This window comes from Amblyomma americanum, chromosome 9 (genome assembly GCF_052857255.1).
Source record: "Amblyomma americanum isolate KBUSLIRL-KWMA chromosome 9, ASM5285725v1, whole genome shotgun sequence".
NCBI lineage: Eukaryota > Metazoa > Arthropoda > Arachnida > Ixodida > Ixodidae > Amblyomma > Amblyomma americanum.
In genome coordinates, this window is record NC_135505.1 from 144,959,438 (window position 1) to 144,981,026 (window position 21,589).

At 46.9% G+C, this 21,589-nt stretch overlaps 1 protein-coding gene across 1 annotated transcript in view; it reads right to left on the reverse strand.

The window, feature by feature from the left end:
- Positions 1–21,589, reverse strand: part of THADA (Thyroid adenoma-associated protein homolog) — a 63,736-nt gene that overhangs the window by 21,553 nt on the left and 20,594 nt on the right. The window contains exons 15-25 of the mRNA XM_077637895.1: positions 21,344–21,419; positions 18,461–18,579; positions 16,655–16,810; positions 15,305–15,415; positions 13,400–13,520; positions 9,904–10,049; positions 7,689–8,059; positions 4,179–4,321; positions 3,463–3,713; positions 2,646–2,755; positions 1,636–1,756 (exon numbers count right to left, since the gene is read on the reverse strand). Of these exons, the coding sequence (XP_077494021.1) occupies positions 1,636–1,756; positions 2,646–2,755; positions 3,463–3,713; positions 4,179–4,321; positions 7,689–8,059; positions 9,904–10,049; positions 13,400–13,520; positions 15,305–15,415; positions 16,655–16,810; positions 18,461–18,579; positions 21,344–21,419 (1,725 nt within the window). The remainder of the gene's footprint in view (positions 1–1,635; positions 1,757–2,645; positions 2,756–3,462; positions 3,714–4,178; positions 4,322–7,688; positions 8,060–9,903; positions 10,050–13,399; positions 13,521–15,304; positions 15,416–16,654; positions 16,811–18,460; positions 18,580–21,343; positions 21,420–21,589) is intronic.

The following is a 21,589-nucleotide window of genomic DNA, read 5'->3' on the forward strand; positions in this document are numbered from 1 at the left end:
GCTGCTGACAGAGAAGGCACGGATTCCTGGCAAAATGATCGTTTCTGAGAGGTAGCTGAATCTTACTCTGAAGACCATATTTTCAACGCGGACGAGACCGCATGTTTTTATCAGCTGCTGCCAGATTGGATGATGCATTTCAAAGGACAGCAGTGCAAAGGAGGGAAGAACTGGCATCTGTGTGTGGCTGTCCTGCCCTGCTGCAATGCAACAGGCAATAAAAAATTAACCCACTCGTCATAGGCAAGTCGCGAAGCCTCGCTGCATGAAGAACATGATGTCGGCAGCGTAAGACTACTGTGCAAATAAGCAGGCGTAGATGATGAGAGAATTGTTTTCCAAGTGTCTGACCAAACTCGACAACCGAATAAGGAAGGATGACCGAAGAATTCTTTGAGTTGTTGACAACTGCTCAGTTCACACTGTGAATGTTTGCTTGGAGCATGTTCGCCTAGAGTTTCTGCCACCAAACAACACGTCTTAGCTGCTACTGCTAGATCAAGGCATCATAAAGAGTGTGAAGGCAGAATTTTGTTAAGCGTCTTGTGCAGCGGTTGCTAATCAACCTCCTCCTAAAGCAGCGGACTGCAATAAGTATTCGCCAGGCAGCCGTAATGCTCACAGGAGCTTGGTGGAACTTGAAGGCGGCCACACTAGCATCTGCTAGAGAAAGGCAGGGCTCCTCAAAGCATCTGTGAAGCTTGAAGACGACATAGAGGTGATTGAAAGCAACCCAGGAGGCCTGTGGGCCGAGGCTGCAGAACTGCTGCCCACCGTCTCTTCGTTCGACGACTATGTGGAGAGCTACAGCGCAGCACTAACCTCGACTTGATAACTGAGGAGATCATTAACAGCGTTCATGACGTCTCCAGTGACGATAACGACCTGAAGCAAGACCGAACACTAAAGAGGAGGTCATATCAAGCTCTGATGTTTTAGTGCACATGAACAAAAGTCCACGCTTTAATTGCATGGTGCAGTGACGTAGCCGATAAGGTGTTGCGCAAAGTGGAAGGTGTAGAGGCGTCCCTAATCGACCGTGTGTACTGCACGTGCCAGAAAAAAACTGATTTCTTCAAATAAAGCAGCTTTGAAGTGAGTGCAACATGTTAATTTGAGAGTTTGCTTTTCTGCACACTTGTTTACTGCCAAGGTAGGTCATTTTCGTTGCTAGGTCTGACCATTGGCTTATAATTGGGTTTTTCATAATGACGATATTTCAAAATAACGATTTTTGGCAGTCCTGCGTGATTCGTTATATCGAGGCCTGACTGTAAATTAATTTAACTGCCCCATGCCAACCAACCATGGCAGGCGGCAACCACGTGCCACGGTTGGCAAGTGGTAAAGTGGAGATAAGGAAATTTCTCTCTCCACATTTAGGACAGAAGAGGAGAGGGAAAGCGTGAGAGGGAGAGAGAGGTTGGGAGGCGAAGAGTGCCCAGATCAGATTTCACTGGCGAGGCTTTCCCTTACGACTGACAATGCACATTTCATGGCCAAATGCAGGGATAAATGGTTAAACCAAAGCTGTAGCAGCTTTCTCTGCAAATTTTTATGAGATGTGAAATGAAGCTACTATTTACTTTCATTATGACTAACCCACTTCCTGAGTGCGCAGCTTACCATACCTACCAGAACTATAAAAGGGATGCCGGCGCTTCGGCGTGTAGCGCAGACCCCTTTCTCCCGGATGACTGCCATGATGTTGCCGAGCCAGGTGGTAGGAAGGTTCGCCAATTCCGGATGTTTGCACCTGGGCGCACAGGCACCACAAACACAGGTGCGGAGTCCATCACAAATGAAAGCAGCCAAAGCAAGACAACAGGCAACTAGCAGGCTGATGTGGAAAGGCCCAAAACCCTACCACTCATCACATGCAACCGCCTGATCAGTCACTTTGTTGCAAAGAAAAAATTAATTAATCACATTGAGGTTTTTAAAATTTTGAAACAACATATTGGCAATGAGGGATTCCATTGTGGAGGGCTCCAGATTAAATTTGGCCACCTGGTGTTTTTTAATGTACACTGACATTGCACAGAAAGTGGGTGCCTTGCATTTCACCTCCATCGAAACCAGGCACCCCCCCCCCCGGCCGGGATTGAACCCGTGTCCTCAGGCTGAGGAGCCTACCGCTATGCAGCCTACATAAATTTTCCCTCCAGCAGAAGTTCTAGCACCTCTCCATCCTAACTAAAGCAAACAGCTGAGAAGTAGTTTAGTTTGATAACACTGTTCGCAACTCCAAGGTTATTCAAAATGACAAATTTTCATGCCTGTAGGAGTTGTGGTGCCTTTCCACACTGACTCAAAGCAGCAACAGCCTATGGCGCACTTTGATTTGATAACAAACTTGAAAGATTACAGTTAGCTTTAAGCTTCCCAACTGCTGAAAGACTCGTCAATCAGTCACTGCCAAGCACAAATAAATGACATGATGTACTTTTGAAGCACGAAGCAAGAGTGAAATACAGCATATGACAACTCCTTATTGCCAGGTTTAGTCCGTGGTCCGAAGGTTAAAAACCAAAATGTCCAAGGTAGATACTCTGCTGCAGTAATTTACTCAGACCATGCCACTGGCAATAACATTCGCCAACACACAATGCTACGTGGATACATAATATAGTGGAAATGCCCACCTCCAAAGCACGTGGCAGAGCTTCTGGAAGGCTGTGTATGCCTGCTCGAAGGCACCGCGATGCCTCACAGACGACATCTGATCCATGAAGAAGTCTCCAATGGACAGCACCTGGAGCAAACAGAACGACACACATAATGAGACTTGTACAGCTCCACGCACTGTTGCAGTCAAAGCTAGCTTGCTGTCGAACACGGCAAGCGTGCAGCGCGCAGGAAATTCGACACGGCCGAGAAGTGCGTCCAACGATGGAGCCCATAAGGATGCATTGAGGAACACAAGGTGCAAAAAAGAGCGCTTTCCGAGGCAAGCCGTGCAAGTTTCCCGAACTGGAAGAGCTGCTCTGCTAAGTGATGGAAGTGCGGAACAATGGCTACGCGTTGACAGCGGACGTGCTGCGCGACTTCTTGTGGGATGAGCATGTACCAAAGCACAGCACCAGCTTGGAGTCTGAAGGCTCCGCGAGTGATGAATGAACATAGAATAAATGGCGCCCATTCCCTGATTGGCGTTTTTACTGTTTTACTGAAAAAAAGTATTTTTTTTCGCACATCGCGTGTGTGGGCTGCACTCCGAAAATTGACCCTCGAATCTGGAAAAAAAAAGTGCAGCCCATACATGCGTCTACACAGTAATACCCTTTGTGAATAAATAAATTATTGAATCAAATTAAACAGAATAACCCTCAAGCACTAGCGCAGATACAGTCATAGGAACTTTGTGCCAAAATCTACTCTGCTATACAGAATGGCACGTTAAGTTCTAACTTTCCTTGGTCGAGATCAACGACACTAGCACTGAAAAAGTGCCCCCCTTACCTGCTTCAGAGACAGCCAAAGGGCCGCATCACTGACTGCCCCCTCCAGCGGACATGCCTCGCAGATGTCGCCGAAGAACAGGGAGACCTCTCGGTGCGCACGCCACCCACACAGCAGCAGCATCTGTGCCACCACAGCGGTGCTCTTCACCGCGTCTACTGCGGGCGCATCGCCGCCACCTTCCTCCGGAGCCAGTTCAAACTTTCGGCCAAGACCCTTCTGCAGAGCAACTTGCATCTGCTCCAGCAATCCTGCATACATGCATCCACGACATCAGCACGGAGAAGGGACTCCCATGCAATGCAGCTCACGGTGCAACAAATGGCCCATACAGAGCATGAACTGGACAACACATTACACTAAGAACTACTACCAAATAACACCTATGAAAATAATGGCACCCTCTTTCAAGCAAAAAAATTTTAAAAATGCACACTTAAACAACAAAAGTGCACATTATGACAGCGTAGAATCAGCTAAGACTTCTCACAAAGCACAGGCCATAAGTGAAAGCAAGTTTTTTTTTTCTTTTTTCAGATCCTAGGCATGCAGTCAAAGAGATGGATGTCCCAGTCATCATTTTATCAATGATGCGCTACCATCTTTCCAGCAACAAACAGGTTATCCTCCAAAGGACGGTGTAACAAAAATTGCTGATGACTAACTATTTTGCTCAACAATTCCATGACCTAGCTACACCGACCAAAACAATCTACCTGGGTCGCCGTCGACATCCAGCTGGCCTTCCGGAGATGCATTGCTAACCACAGGTCCAACGACAGAGGCCACTTCAAATGCCACCTGCATTGACTGGCAAAGGACTGCCTTCCACGAGGGCACATTTTCCTGCACCAGCTGCCTGCAATAAACAGCAAGACAGGAGCATTTTAATGAGGTGATAAAAAAAATGGTAGACCTCAGTGCCTGCAATATTTTATAAACAGGCAGCCCAACCAAAATAAATGAAATTTGCTGCATGAGCAAAAGTGACAATACTGGAGAAGTTCTAGCTGCAGGTAAGCCATGGTGGTTCAGTAGCTTTGGCGTTCGGCTGTTGATTCTAAGGTCACGGGTTCAATCCTGGCCGCCGCAGGCATATTTCGATGGAGGCGAAAAACAAAAACGCCCATGTGCTGTGCAATGTCAGCACAAGAACCGACTACTGAGCGAGTTGGTGTATCATGGACGTGGTAAAAAACGGCGCAGGGACGACGAACACGTACGAAGAAAGGAGACGGACAAGCGCTTGTCCATCTTCTTTTTTCGTACGTGTCCGTCGTCGCCGCGATGTTTTTTACCACAGCAATGTCAGCCCATCTTAAAGGACCTCTTATGTATTCGTTAAGGGCACAGGGTAAGGTAAAATTAGAAAAAAATCGTTTTTTTTTTCTTTTGGAATTTTAGAAGTTCAATTCTTTCTACACATGTTCCATGATCGCACTTTCCTCAGAAAGCCATATTTACGGCTGAAAAACGCTTTTTCTGAAACCAAGTAGTGAGCGGCCACGCCCCCTTTCAGGATTAACGTCAATTTTTTCAACCAAAAAGTCCACCACCTGATTTCAAAACTTGTCTAAAATCAGCTACATATAAAAAATTGTCTGGCAACTATTGCACAGCTCCTCTTTTTTAGCCAAGAAAATCCTGAGACGCTTTGCACGTTTTTTCCACGTTTCTGCAACCTTCATGCAGCTGCGTCCGAATGCTATCCCTTTCGATCACTATTGTAAATTGTGCCGGTGTTGGTTGCTGCTGATAAGTTGAGATGCCCAGGGCAAAGAAGGCCTTCGTCAGGCGTGAATTTCACGGCAACCGCTACGCTCATTGTGAAAAAGCAAAAGGATGTCCACGACAGAATGAGATCCCGAACGCCGAACGCGCCAGCTCCTCGACATCGAAGCTTTCAAGATTTTCTCTGTGCTTCCAGGAAGAGGACGTGCTACAGAGCAGCAGCCAATATGCCTTAATGGACATGGACGGCATTAGTGCCGCAATTACACAGATTTGTGTGTGCAGAGAGCGCGGTGGAAGTGTTGAGCTCATCGAAATTGTGACAAAACGGGTAGGTGTTGCAAGCGTTTACAGTTTGAACTGTGAAGTGTGTAGTGCCGCACAACGATTTGAGACGTCGAAGAAAACTACTTCTGGCCTCTATGAAGCCAACCTCAGGTTAGTGTATGCCTTGAGGTCCATTGGTAAGGGAATGGCTGCAGGAAATATACTCTGTGCTATGCTAAACCTTCCTAAGCCGCCGACAAAGTTTGCGAAATACAATCAGGAGCTTCTAGGTCACATCGAAGCTGCTGCTCAGGAGTCGATGAAAAGGGCAGCTGACGAAGCTGTGCAGCTGAATGAGGGGGATAAAGACATCGCAGTTGCTCTTGATGGAAGCTGGCAGAAAAGCGAGGCCATACTTCCAATAACGGCATAGTCTCTGCGACCAATGTAGACTCTGGGAAAGTGCTGGATGTGGAGGTTTTGTCTAAACGTTGTCCAAAGTGCAGCATCAAGGGTACAAACAGTGACCCCCTTCATAGAGAGGTGTGCCAAAGCAACTACCAAGGCACCAGCGGTGGAATGGAAGTCGCAGGAGCACTGAAAATTTTCGGCAGGAGTCAGGAGCTTCACGGCGTTCGATACGTCAAATACCTTGGGGATGGTGACAGCAAGGCTTTTATGGCTGTGAAGGCACAAATGCCATATGGTGATTCCGGTGAAATATCCAAGGTTGAGTGCATAGGGCACGTGCAAAAAAGGATGGGCACAAGGTTACGAAGGCTAAAAAAAGGAAACAAAGCAGGAAAACTCTCTGATGAAAAGAGCCTCTCGGGCCGAGGCCGACTGACTGATGCAGTAATAGACAAGCTCCAGACGTACTATGGTTTGGCCATCAAAAGAAATGTAGGAAACCTGGATGAAATGCGAAAGGCCGTTTGGGCAACCTTCTTCCACTTATCGGCCACAGACGATGACCCATGCCATGGACTTTGCCCAAAGGGACCTGATACGTGGTGTGCCTTCAACAGAAGTCAGTCAGAGGGCAAGCCATTTTTCCACAAGGAGAGTTTGCCTGCATCTGTCTTGGAGGCTATCAAACCCATTTATAGGGAGCTATCGAAGGCTGAGCTCCTAGAGAAGTGCCTGCATGGGCGAACTCAAAATGCAAATGAGTCGTTCAACCATGTTGTTTGGGAACGCGCGCCAAAGAATGTGTTTGTTAGGCTTCGGACCCTACGGATGGCAACACTGGATGCTGTTCTTTCATTTAATGATGGTAGCATCGCACGGGCCAACGTTTTGAAGGCGTGTGGATTGAACCCAGGGAGCAACACCATCAAGTGGCTGAGGGAAGCTGACCATAAGCGCATGTACTTTGCGGACCGAGCAACACGACAGCTTACAAAAGAGGCCCGACAGTCAAAACGACAAGCCGAAAAGCGAAAAAATGACGGCGACAGTGACTACGAAGCAGGGGGCTATTAAACCAATTACTATGGAGGCGTTTCTGCGAATAAAAAATGGTTTTTCACATCTTTTTTCTCTTTACGCTCTATTATCTCAAAGCAGTGTTTTTTCTTACAAAGGTACCATTATTTCCAATGCCTTTCAAGACAGACGGCTGATTTTTTTTTGCAATCATCTACATAAGTGTTGCCAACTACTGAACTAGAATTAAGCAATTTCATTGAGCAGTTATTCTGTTATGAATTTTGAAATGCGCAAAGAAAGGCCAGATTTGTGTTCTACCGGAAAAATTTTTATTAAAAATCGAATTTTCAACACATTTCAAATATTATAGTTCAGTAAAAAGAGCACAAAATTTGGCAAACAATGCTATATGTATTATTAGGCTACTGTTATTAGTTAGTGAGAAACATGTACCTCAACATGGCCTAAAATGCATGGGAAGTATAGGGCTTACCCTGTGCCCTCTCTCCTCCTCCTCCTCCACCTTAAAGTCTCTCCTCCTCCTCCACCTTAAAGAACTACAGGTGGTCTAAATTATCCTGGAGCTTTCAATTATTGCGTCTCTCACACCCCCTATGTCCTTTCGGGATGATAAATGCCACAATTTACAATTTTTGCAATTCTCATTGCAGCATAAAATGACTTTGTAGCTGAAACCTTACAACAATTTAGAATATAATAAAGATGTTGTGCGTATTACGCACAGCAATTACGTATTGTGTACGGCAGCTCACAGAAGCTAGAAAAATGGTACTCACTTCCAATTGACCTTCCTGAGGAGAGCACGAAGTGAGATCAAGGCACCATAGAGTGGACCAGTTGAAGAAGCTTCGAGGAGATTCTTCTTGGCCACTTTCAACTGGCCTTCCAGCTCAGACAAAACCAGGAATGTTGTCCAAAAGACGCTTTCGTCTTCGTCACAGCTCTTGCGCAGTTTCTTAGCGGTTCCAAGCAGCGGGGACAGATCGGCGAGCGGAAGGGACTCGGAGAGTCTGCGCGAAACTTTCGCGGTGGGCTTGAGCGTTGAGAGGAGGTCGAGAAAGTATGCAGCCGTGACCGAATCTGGCGGCCGAGCACTCTTCGTCAGTGCCACAGATGCCGACAGGAGCTCTTCAATCCAGTCCTCATCCTGCCATAGAGTAAAACAGAACAGTATCTATACTAACAGGAGTTCCTAAACTGGACTCCATCAAACGCTGGGGTTCCTTAGCGACCTTTTGAATTCCCTTAACAACTACTACCGTATTTACTTGCGTAATGAACCCACTCCCACCTTGAGCTCGCCCTCCACTTTTGTCCTTGAGTAGCAGCTTTTTTTAGCATCAGTAAAGCTTTGTAGGGGGCTAGTTGGTTGTGCATACTGAGACTGGGGAGCGCTAAATTCAAGACGAAGGAACAACACCCCATAGGAACACCATGAGACACGAATTCAAACTTTCAGCTGAGCTTATTTTCGACACGGCGCATATTTATACGCATCTAAACATGGAAAACACAAACATAAAAGCGTCAAAACCAGCCGAGATAGCTACGCAATTGTAAACCATGCAAGATACAAACTATCCTCGCAAGTCATGAATTTCACAAATGACCGGCTAAAAATAATTTCTTTTTTTTTGTTAAAACCACAGATGGGTCGCTAGCGAACCCGCCACCGTCCTTTTCTGTTTCCTGTTTCGCGTAGTCTGCAGTGCAACCTTGGCAACGCAACAAGATGCTGTACGCCAATAACATCGCGGCACATTTCTTTTGACGACGGCTCCTGCAGGGACAGTGTGTTGGCCAACTTGGCAGAGTGCAGAGGTGCTCTGTGCCCTTGAGCACCAGCAGCGGTGGCTTGCTGGGTACACTGCTGCACACATGGCTGCACCAGTACATGGTTGGAAAGGTGGCGAGCTCGAGCATTGCAGAGAAGCATAGCGGTTTAAACCAGAATGCTAAATAACATCTGCGCACTGAAATGCTATGGAGAACTAGGACCTTGAGACCCCCCCGAGTGATTTGGTGACGTCAAGATCGGAAGCGAAAATGCCTAACCCGTCTCACACCACAATGCTTAAGCATTCGCATCACACACTTGAAACTGTCCAGCGAGTTTTCCTTAACCTTGCGTAAAAAACGTGCACCTGAACTTCAGGGCGACGTCCAGCATGTTCGCTTCATCTCGACCCGATGGGTCGGCATCAGACTATCATAGAACTGTGAGATCACGGCGTGAGATCAGCAAACACCTTTCAAAGCGAACGATGCTAGACACTGGCAACGCAAACCTAGCTGACAGCATGCCTTTGTTGATGATGTATCGACGGACGGGCAGGCGGGCCCCAGCAGGCAGGATGAACGGACGCATGATATGACATTTCAACTCTCGCAAAAAAAATCTGTCCAAACCTTTTCCCCTGAGTAACGAACACGCCCCTCAAATTGATAAACAACTTTCCTGGAAAAACAGTGGGTTCATTACGCGAGTCAATACAGTACATCCATGAATGTCTCAAAGCTTAACTTTAATTTATCCACTCATTTTGGAATTGATCATCACACTGTAACTGCTTATAGCAGGCTGTCTCACTCCAAAAGCAGTTCTTAATATTAGATTAACAATTTCTTAATTGTTTTTTTTTTGTTTTTTGAATTAACACACTTTTGAATGCATGTCAGGCACTAAGAGACGAAGCCAGAGCACACTGGGTTCCTCAGCCCCTTTTCTAAGCCATTGGGGTTACTAAAGGCTGAAGAGATTGAGAGTAAGGGCAATATAGGTCCCAAAAGTCGCTAAATGGTAAAAGCAGTGCCCTGCACACAGCACTGCCCAACAATAAAACAAATTCATCTAAAATAACTAGAAACACAGAAAGCTATCTGCTTTATATAATGCTGAGAATGCTTCACCGCCTTCTCTGGTCAACATGCTACCGTCTCTGGATTCCTAAAAATTTACCGAGGTAATGAGATGTGTACATGAAAGCACACCTGAGGTCTCCCCTGCAGTCCAGGCAAAACAGTGAGTAGGACCTGGAGCGCAGACGTCTTGTTGGCCTCGTAGGGGTCCTTGAGGCACTGCATTACAGTCAGCACTGACTCCCACGGCCACCGCAGCAACAGCTGGGCACTCTCCCCTGAAGAAGAGCCCGTGACAAATCAAGAACACATCACACTGCGCTTGCTTATTAGCAGCCATCCAGGTGCTTGTAGTCTACTACATCAAAGAGAAGAATGTTCTCAATTGCCTTTCTTGCCAACACATAATTGCCAGAAGCATTAATAACAGACACCATCAACGACGGTGCCAGTGCAATTACGACCACCGATAATCATTATCGTCGCCATAGTTCATGCAAAGATCACGCAAGTGAAGCATTCTACAATTTTACATTCGTTAAGGGCAGCTCTAGGGGATTTCAGAGATTAACATATTTTTATACAACTCCTACTGTAGGTTTTCCTCCCCATCCTGATCATTTCCACCAAGTTTGGCAGGCGTGCTGCAATTCATTACAGTCGAACCCGGATATATCGAATTCGACGGGGATCGGAAAATAGTTCGATATAGCGAAAATTCGATATACAGATATAGGCCAAAAAAGCACTCGCGATCATAAAAAATTGTGGCTTACCAATTGGAACAGCCGCGAATCACATAGCATGTGCACACAATATGAAAGCGCTTTATTTCACGGAAAAAAAATCACTAATTTTGGGCTGCTTTTTCCTCTGGGAAATGAAGTTTAAAACACTAGTTTCAATCTTCTCGAGACTGTCTAGGTGCGAGAGCCCAGTGCCTTCCATTTCGCCGCAACAGCGCCGAATCAGGCTGAACGCTGACGCCAGTTCAGTGGCTGTGCACGGACGCGTTTCTTCAAAAACACAGTTGCCCTCGTTGTCGCTGGAATCACTGTCTTGAACGCCAGCTATTCCGGCCACAATGTCCTCATCAGCGAGGTCGGCTACCGCTTGGCTTGAACTTCGCTGTCAGCGTTAATGAAGTCATCAACAGTAACTTCGGGCGGGACGGTGCCGGAAAAATTGGACAAGTCGCGGAACGCGTCCTCCAAGCACTCATCGTCATCTAAAGCTTCCGGACATTCATCTCTAGCCACTTCAAGGCCTGCCTTGCCAAAACAGTTGGCTACTGTGGCCTGCTTCACGTCGCCCCAAGCGCCGGTAATCATCTGGATCGCGCCAAGCAGGTCAATCTTGAGATCGGTTCCCATGCGGAGGTTTATGAGGAGCCGTTGAATAAGTCGCTTCCGATAGCCTACCTTGAATGCCTTTATGATACCCTGGTCGAGGGGCTGCAGTCTCGCTGTGGTGTTCGGCGGGAGAACCTTCAATTCGATGTGCTGCAGCTTGCAAGTTGTTTGATGGGCCGAACAGTTGTCTACCAGAAGGCAAACTCGGCGGCCCAACTTGCCCAACTCAGCGTCCCAAGCCTGCAGCCATTCAACAAAAAGTTGACGTGTCATCCAGGCCTTCCTATTACAGCCGTAGCGGACGGGAAGCTGTTTACAGTTCTTGAAGCAGCGCGGTGACTTGCTCTTCCCGATCACGAATGGCCGTAGCTTGCACGAGCCGTCCATGTTGGCTGCAAGCAGCACCGACACACGCACTTTGCTCATTTTACCACCGTGGCATGTGGTTCCACGAAGAGCGAGTGTCTTATTCGGCAACATTTGCCAAAAGAGACCAGTTTCGTCTGCATTAAAGATTTCTGCAGGCGAAAACTTCTCAGTGATCTTCGGCCACTCCTCAGAAAGCCACTGCTGCATCTCCTGGCTGCTGACAGCCCCACTTTCGCCTGAAATGGCCTTTCCTACAATGCCGTGGCGGTTTTTAAACCGTTGCAGCCATCCAGTGCCACCGCAAAAGTTCTCTTCGCCAAGAGCCGTAGCAAACCAGTTGGCCTTTTCGATTAAGGTCGGGCCATCCACGGGGATATTTTTCGCTCGGATTTCAAGAAACCACGTGTAGAGTGCCTTCTCCACTTTGTCAAAAGCAGCAGGGCGCACACGACACGCTCCCGAGCGACTTTCCTCACCTGCTTTAAGCTTGATGTCCTGCTTGTTCTTTAACAACGTACTTAAAGTACTCCGCGGAATGCCGAATGCGTCTGCCACGGAGGACTTCTTTTCTCCATTCTCGACACGCCGGATTACTTCAAGCTTTCTTGCAAAGTCCAGATTCTTCCTCTTTTTTATGTCCACAGATGCCATAGCTCACCAGATGACTGCAATCACACACGGCACGTTGAAACAGAGGTACGCACAACAACACGCACGATGTGCAGATGGAGCAGTCCGAGCGAAGCCTGTTCGAGCGACAGTCAACGGGGCTGCGAAGGAACGACAAAGGGAAAAGAAAGAAGAGAGCGGGGAAAAAGATCGGCCGTCGAAGGCGCTATGTTCGTTTTTTGAGCCCTCTCTGGCTCTCTCGTCTCCCCTGGCCCACGAGCGACCGTGCCGACCCTTCACTCTCTCTCTCTCCCTTTTCCCAGGAAGCGTGGCTTGGAAACGTTGCCGCGTCTCCATGCCGCGCGCTCTCTTCGATGAGCTCCAATGCCCTTGCCCAATGCACACGCCGGCGGTAGAGGAGGAGCGAGAGAGCTCGCGCCGGTGGGGCGCAAGAACGGGGGAAAGGCTCTCCGTCTCCGTCGCTAGGCGACGGCCGCGCATGCGCAGAGGAGGAGCCTGCTGACTGACTCTGCAGAAAAGTTTACCTCTCAGGACCGGACACGAATGTCTTTGGGAAAAGCGCACCTTCCAGGGGCGCGGCGCAGCGCGCCGTTCGATATATCGAATGTCCAACGAAAATGGAATTCGATATACTACGCAATTGTCCTATACTTTTACATAGTATTTTCAAGGGGGTAATCTGTGTGTTCGATATAGCCAATAATTCGAAATATACGGGTTCGATATATCCGGGTTCGACTGTATTACTCAAATCGATTCTAAACTTTGCCACTCTCATGGCCTCAGTTCACTCATTTCTGTGGATAACATTGCATTTGCGACATCACAAACGCTAATTTACGTTACTGCCCGAGGCTTCCGAGGCTTGTATTAGGTCGTCTGAGGCATTTTGTGAATGGATTCGTCCTTTTCAGTCGCTATTTCAGCCATTCAATGCATGTATAGGTGTTTTTCTAATAATGTGTCTGATGTCACTGCTGTGTCAAATGGAGCAGCATTTGCAGCCATGAACACTTTCCGTTTCAGTTTGATATTTTGTTATCTTAAAATAGCGCTACTTGGTATTGAAAAACGGTTTCTTGTGCCAAGGGCAGGTTACTGCAAGGAGTATGATGCGATCATTAAGTCAAATGCTGGAAAAACCCCGGAGTTGCCCTATAAGTGTCCTTGTCTATCTCCCATCATCCATGTCCATGCCTTTTGTACTTCTGAAGAAACATGCTCAGCAGCTGTGCAATAAATTTTCGACACACATGGGAAAGTCACAAATCACCGACCTTTTGAAGCATGAGTAGTGACAAGCAGTGCCAGGATCTCGAGCGCTGTGAAGCGGCGACCAAAGTTTGCACCCGGGAAAAGCTGCTCCACACACGTGCTCTGCAGCCAGGTCACAAACTCCTGCAGCCAGGCAAGGCACCACAGTCGCATGACTTCTCAGCCAAAACTGACCCACAGAAGTTTATCAGCCATGTGAAAACTCTCAAGCCAAAGGACATGACGGTAAGTCTAGCAGAAACAGTTCAAAACTGAACTCGAATTGAATCAGCACAAACAACTCTGCAATCAAGGCCAAGGAAAAGGTGCTCAAATGTGACCTGTTTGTGAAGTGTGACAGTTTAAAATGCTGTTCTGGCTTAAACAGCTGATTGGTGACCTCGACATCAACTTGGACTTCAGTTCACGTGAGGCAAAAAAAAAACGATATAATAGCTACTTAATCATTTCAACGCTTTCCAACTCTTACACCAGCCTGCCCTAAGAGCCAAAATGAACAAGCAATACCAGTTTTTACAGCGACAGCTGTTACAAACATGTTTCCCAGTCCTGCAGTGATGGCGTAACACTAAGGAGAAACGAGAAGCAAAGACAAGTGGCACTGCTCGCCACACCATGTATTTGCGACATCCTCTGTGCACAACTGTGTGAACGTGAACCTTAGCTCACGCCGTTCACACCCGTGCACATAGACATCGCTACTCATGGCAAAGCTAACGACGCATTCAGCACCGCATACAGCTGGCGCTGACTCTCGCATCACACAAGTGCTATACCCAGCGGCCAGTTTCTTTTTTAGTACAATAGCATTTCGGTTGTCGTCTCGCAAAAAATTTCCAGCTTCTCTGTCATGAAATTCCCCGATTGGTCAAGAAATGTCACATGACCTCGTGACATCACAACTTGCCCGCCATGGCTGGTGGCAACCTGGCCACCAGTCAGTTTGTGAGCAACCTGCCAATCGTGGCAGGTGGCATTTAAAATAATGACTGGTCGAGAGACCCCCAAAACTTGAAATTGACTTAGATAGATACAATGGCATAGAAATGGCTGAATTGCATGCATACTGTGAATATTAAAGAATTTGTCATGAACTTCAAAAATGTGTATGCGGTCAATGCTCCATCCCGCCATATCTCCGACCTGCTGTGGAAGCATGTGGTCAAGGAGTGGCTGGGAATGACACCTGAGCTGTTGAGGAAATGACATAAAATTTAATTCTAAGAACATCAGACACTTATTGTTGACACCACATCAGGCAACCTAAATGCTATTTTTCTTCTTTAAGAATGCGGTTAAGAAGGCCCCAAGTTTTGTTACGCCCCACGTGACCTGGACTTTAACATCACAGCGACCGATAACTGTTGGAAAAGAAACCAAAACAGCATAAAGAAGGAATTCAATCATAAATAATCTGCTGGGCATCAGCAAACATGGCGATCCATGTTTACTAAAATCCTCTGCATCATTACAATAAGAAAGAACACCCAACCATAATTTGGTGTCTGTACCCCTTTTAATGTTAAGACACAGGAAATGAGGGAACAAATGCAAGTTAACGACATCTACACTGAAATCATGAAGAAATGGCCATGTGCAGGGCATGCAACGCAAAAGGCAGATAACTGATCAGGTTGTTAGGTGCAATGGAGTGTACTCCAAGAGAGGGCAAGAGTAGCGGGGGTCCGCAGAAAGTCGGGTTAGTGAACGAGTTTATGAAGTTTGCGGGGATACGGTGGCAGCTGGCACAGGACAGGGTCAACTAGGGAGATATGAATGAGGCCTTTGTCCTGCATTAGACATAGTTAGGCAGGTGATGATGATGACTGCTTTAACAAGAGGCATCTTGACGGAGGAAAGGGTCAGATCAAACTGTGGAGATGATGGAGCATTCTGCTACTGCCCACCTGATGAGCTTCCAGTTGAGGGGGAATCAGCGGAGCACGTTCCGCAGGGATCTCCCCTCTCCGTAGCTGCCTGTTGAGCAGTGCACTGCTGTCGAAGATCCTATTCAACACCTGCACCAGCCAATTACTCAAGAATAAGCAAAAACAAAACAACAAAGTAGCCAGGCAAGATGATTCTAACACGAGCTGGCAGGCAACAAATGCACTCATGCACATGGTCTGCATTGTGCAGTTTGCAAAAGCAAAGCAAAGCTAGACAGATATTTTAAATTACTTTGTGTGCATGATTAGCACACTAAAGAATTTAGGTACTTTGTGTATGTTGAAACTCCATTGACCTTGAAATTTTTTTTGCTGTTTTATGACTTCACATTAACGACGGTTTACTGCAAATTTTCTCATTTCAAAATTGACACTTCAAAATGTTTGCAAAAACATGACTGCTAAAGAGGATGACAGAGACATCTAAAAATCATCATTTCAGTGGCTTTTTTAATCTGTTTGAGACACTTTGATATTTCTTTATTTCTTTCAGTACAGTATATACGCAAGGTTTTCATAGTTGCTTTGGCTGAACAGGACACAAAAATTTTTCCTGGTGTGATGCTTAATCACTTTCCCACAAAAAATTACTGGTTGGTTTATGGGGGCTTAGCGTTCCAAAGCTACTCAGGCTATGAGAGATGCCGTAGTGAAGGGCTCCGGAAATTTTGACCACCTGGGGTTCTCTAACGTGCACTAAAAATGAGTGTGGGACAGAGAAACCATAGTAGTAACTAGCTAAACGCATGCACTTACTGAATTTGGGCTTTTTAAAAAATAATCTGTATTATAACACTTTAATTCAAGCAAGTTAAACGCAAAGCGTTCGCCTCAAAACCATGCCACAACATACAGGGTCATCCACTCCTAGATTAAATTTCGATTAAACACACAAGCGATGTGACACACTCTTCTGATGGGCAGTGTATCTGATACGGCCATGCATCAAAGCAACCCGGTGCAGATTTCGAGGGATGTAGAGCTGGTGCTTTTCACCGTGTGCCACTTCAATTTGATGCACACATGCAACAAACCCACCGGCGCTCTAAGGAGCGCGGCCACACCTCTCGCGTGTTCAAGTTAGAAGTGGACAACACTGTGTATGGCTAAGGAGAAGGGGAAAATATGCAATTAAATCAACTGAAATTAAGTAACCGTGCACTGACAACTGAATGAATAAAAAGATTCTAATGAAATACAAAGCACGGTACTTCAGACTGTAGCAAGCTACGCTCATCAGTTTTCCTTCACACATGAACACAAAATGGGGGAACCTGCTTTCACAATGATGGACAACGTGTGTGGCACCTTTTTGAAGGAGGCGATCATCTGCTGCCTGAAGGGTGCCCCCTGCATGTTCATGTTGAGGTGTAGGAAGGTGTGCAGCAGCTGTAGGCACAGTGGCTTCACGGGCTCGCATGACTTGGGGTGCTCGGTGAGCAGCTGCAGGGTGTCCAGCCGCACCTGATTGGGGGGGAAAGTTTCATCGACAACCAACATAACACCACCAGGGTTCAACTCGGTTCAAATCATGAAGTTAGAATTAGGAAGAGCCTTTATAATACACTTGACGTTGAAGTGACAAGCCATTGGCTAACACGATTGGAAGTTAATTTGACTAAGTGGTACAAACCGAGTCCTTGACTTTAATCCTTCATTGCAGGGGAATGTTACAGGTTTCAAAGTAATTAGATGTATGAGGGGCTGTAGGAATGACTCGGAAAGATTTGACATGGATACACAGGTGTAGTGTCTCATGCGACATAACACATTCTTCACAAGAAAAAGCTTGAAAAGAACCAAGGAAAAGGCAGGTAGGTAGGAAAGCAACAAGCATTAGCAAATCTACAAAGAGCAGCATTAGAGCATGAAAAGTATCAAACCAAAAATACAGTAATACCTCGTAGATACGCTTTCTTTAAGAAACCACGAAAAAACGTATTATCTGGGAAAACGTATGATCCAAACTGCCCAATTTTGAGAAATGTAACTGTTGAATGAGGTACACAGGCATTTATCGACAATTTCTCTTCTCAAAAATGTAGATTAGCAATTCTTGGCACAAGATCTAAACAGATCCTTTTCTATAGAGCTCACAAAATTCAGTCTGCATTTGTGTTGTCTTACGCACGGAAGGAACTTTAACGCATCTGAACCGCCAACGGCAATGACTAAAATAACCACAATATTCGTCATTTTTAGATGCTTTGCCCCTTTGCACCAAAGTATTGCGGGGAAGCCACCGCGGTAGCCGATTGTCGTGGTGTTTTAAAGCGCGCCGCTGTAGTTCACAGATGCTTCGCCCCCTTGCCCTTGCGCACCCGCAAAGAAACCCTCAGTGTTTCTCTTCATGTCGCGTCCCCACAAAAAATGGCTGTCTCGAATGCTAGCACGCCATTTTTATTTTTTGTTGTTGGTAGTGGTGGCGCTTCGCCTAATTTCATCTCGGCACTGCAGAGAAGCCACCACGGCAGGTAGCTACCGCTGCATTTCAGCTTTTCATGTCGCATGCCCTCACGTTGGGACCACTTGTATGTTTTTAACATGTGCGTTTGGTCAATAAACGTATTATACAGCCACAATTTGTCAAACATTTAAACGCAGTTGCGGGAAGCCATGTTATCCGGGAACGTATTCACTGGAAGAAATATAGTGTTACTCTAAGGGAAAATTTAAAACGCCCACGATTTTGAGTGTACGGACAGGGAAAACATATGAACCGGGAAAGAATCACCAAGCTTTTACTGTGTACTGCAAAAAAGTTTAGATGGAGATATGGACTATTAACTTGAGCAGAGCATCTGATGCACAGAAGAGGCGACCAGCGGTCAGTTTGAGTGACCCAAGCCTGTACCAAGAGGACAGAGGGAGGTACAGGATTAGTCCGAATGCTATGGCAGCACGCACTGAACCTTGTAGATTCAAAACAGCCCTCGGCAAGCTACTCCTCTGACTTACATGTGCGTCCTTACTCCGGATTGCATGCACTGAGCACCACAGCGGAAAGAGACTAACTGCACTGTTTTTTCACTACCCTTGTACTACTGGCCACGAGAAGCGCAGAAATGAAATGCAGACAGAGGAGCGGCCACAGCAGAGCTCAGCCAACCACACCTGCACATCCCTGTGGCCAGTGCCCTCAAGGAGAACATGCCGCCACCGCTCCAGGTTGCCAGACTCAATGAGAGCCTTGTCGAGCAGCAGACACTTCAGGGTGGCCGGGACGAAATCGCCTGCAGTTAAAAACGGTTACTTTAGTACAGCACACCCACACTACAAGTGCAAGTAAAAACAGTCCAGCATAGAAATGCAAATGTGGTCTGTGAAACAAGTGTTGATCACATAGCAGTAAGGTTGTAACAACCTGTATGTTTGCATCATCATGTGAAAGTACCTGAACAACGCATCATCCCTGCTTGCACTGTTTCATGTATAAGGGGTGTAGCAGGCTGTCAACTTTGCTTCTGGGCTAACTGCACGACATGAGTACGACTTTAGCCCAGTGTAGCTTGCGTTTAAGTTGCAAGCATGATTAAAATGTGCAACAGATCACTCAAACCATATTTTTATTTCTTTCCAAAGGGACCCCAAAACAATTTTTTTACAGAGCAAATAAACCCACACAATTTCTGAATCACATGACAAGGAACATAAGAGCCAAACATAAATGATCTACACATAGCAGAGGCCCCAAAATCTTGCTATGATATCTTGTTCCCGTCCTGTGCGCCCGTGTGAAAGTCCAAGTGACGACTGGGCAATGAGTGGAAGGTAATCTTTGCGACGCAGTCACTCATACTGACGCCAGCTACTGCACTGCATCAGAGGCAAGAGCAAGCACTGCACATCAAACCCAAAGTACAGCGTGACAGTGCTACGACAAAGTTAACAGTGTGACATGGTTTATGGGGGTTTTACGTCCCAAAGCGACACAGGCTATGAGAGATGCCGCAGTGGAGGGCTCCGGAAATTTCGACCACCTGGGGTTCTTTAACGTGCACTGACATTGCACAGCACACGGGCGAATTTCGCCTCCATCGAAATTCGACCACCACGGCCGGGATCGAACCCGCGTCTTTCGGGCCAGCAGCCGAGTGCCATAACCACTAAGCAACCGTGGCGGCTGTTAACAGTGTGACATATCCAGTACATCAAGGATCCTACACATCAGCTTTATAACTACAGCATAGACCACTTACGCAAAACGTAGATTTTCCATGCATTCGCGTTTTAAGAATGGCCCGCCTACCTTTCAAAGTGCACATAACAACGCATCAGACACACAATACTGCAGTCACAGGCAAGAAAGAAATTTATTTGATCCTTTTGTCGAAGTGTTGTATTGAACGAAAGAACGACATTATTTCAGTCTGGCGCTGCGCGACCGAACTGCGCGAGTAATAACGTTCAAAAACAGTGAGACACTTAAGCACTTGCTCGCTGAGGTTTCTCAGGGCGCAGTAGTGGCGCAGTTTGTTGCAAGAGTCGAGCGCGTCTTTGCACGAAACTTCTGCTGCACTTTCACTCACTTCGTCGAGCCCACCCTCGGATAGAGGCTCATCGCGACTGAGCACCACTGCCACGATGTCTCCATCTGTGGCGGCTACTTCACACACAATGCCATCGGGGACGGTCACGACGATGACGAGCTTATATCGTGCCGGTACTTGAAAAGCTGAATCCAACGGTTCAACGAGCAGAAACCATCATGCCCCAAAATGTTTGCAAGGCACCTGGCCTTGGCCTGCAATATTGAGCCACTCACAAGAATACTTTGGGGCTGGGCCTCGCGAAACCGTTCAAACAAAGCGGCGTCATCTTCATACTTTGACGCATGAATCCGTTTCCTTGCATGTGAAGCGGAGTTTTCCTGCAGCTGTTGTTGCAACTTGCCGCTGTTGTTCCAAACGGCGGACACAGTAGCATGCAGTAGTGTTGGTTGGTGACGCCACACTATTTTGCCATCGCAGCCTTTTTCAAACCGCCCTCGATGTCTCTCACAATGTTGTGCTTGGTTTTGAGAGACTGCCATTTCCTGGCTTTCGGAGGAGCAGGCGCCATCGGAACTGAAGGAAGCCGAGGCTGGTAGATTTGCCTACGTTGTCAACTTTTAGCTACACATGATGACACATATCTCGCTCATGGGCTCAGGCGTGACAAGATGCTGCCACACGTACGTGTGCTACGAGCAGCGCTTGCAGCGTCATGCCATGTGCTCGCAGCCGCCGCGGCCACTCCAGCATGATCGTCTGCCCGTGCCATCATGTGCTTTCAAGTTTAGTCCAATCTCTGTGCCCAACGGAGGCGCATCGCATCGATAGTGAGAGGAAGAACGCCAGCTTTACAACTTTTCTTTTTTTTCTATCCTCTCCTGCTTTCAGCCTTGCCTTGAACCACACTGACAACGCTCACCAGCCCCGCCTGTTGCATCCTTCTTGCATTATCGGCCTGCGCCGGTTCGCGAACCGCCAGGCTTTCCAGAAACCGCACTATACGCGGTCTCCAGTTACACGCTGCCGCGTATTAAGTGGTACGCCAATACATTGCACACTATAGGAAGCAAGGTTTGGTTTGGCTTATGGGGGTTTAACGTCCCAAAGCGACTCAAGGCTATGAGAGACACAGTAGTGAAGGGCTCCGGGAATTTCGACCACCTGGGGCACAGTACACAGACCTCTAGAATTCCGCCTCCATCGAAATTCGACTACCACGGCTGGGATCGAACCCGCGTCTTTCGGGCCATCAGCCAAGCGCCATAACCACTCAGCCAACGTGGCGGCTAGGAAGCAAAGTGGTTGTCACAAAAAGACGCATATAATGCGGTCCCGCATTATAAGCGGTTACGTTATAAATGGTCTGAGCTGTATACAACTATCAGTCCCTACAAAGAATGTTTTTTTTTTTACCCTTAATGAAATAGTTTACGCCCATGTGGATGCACAAGAGAACATGGTTCCCTTGTGCCAAGAGCTAGAAACAACATCAATAAACACTTACTCCGGTCTTCAGAAAGCTTGCCAAACACGTACTGAGTAGTTCCAGGGTGGATGGCAGTTAGAACTGGCAGGACGTGCTGCATGGAAGGAATACAGGACATCAACAAACTGCACACAATTGATAAAGCCTGTGAAAAATTGAAATACAAAAGGACTTTCCATGCAATGAATGATGTTAACTACGTCACTACACCTTACCTAACCTAACTGCATCTCATCCAGCTACCTGACCCTAGATTACCACTCC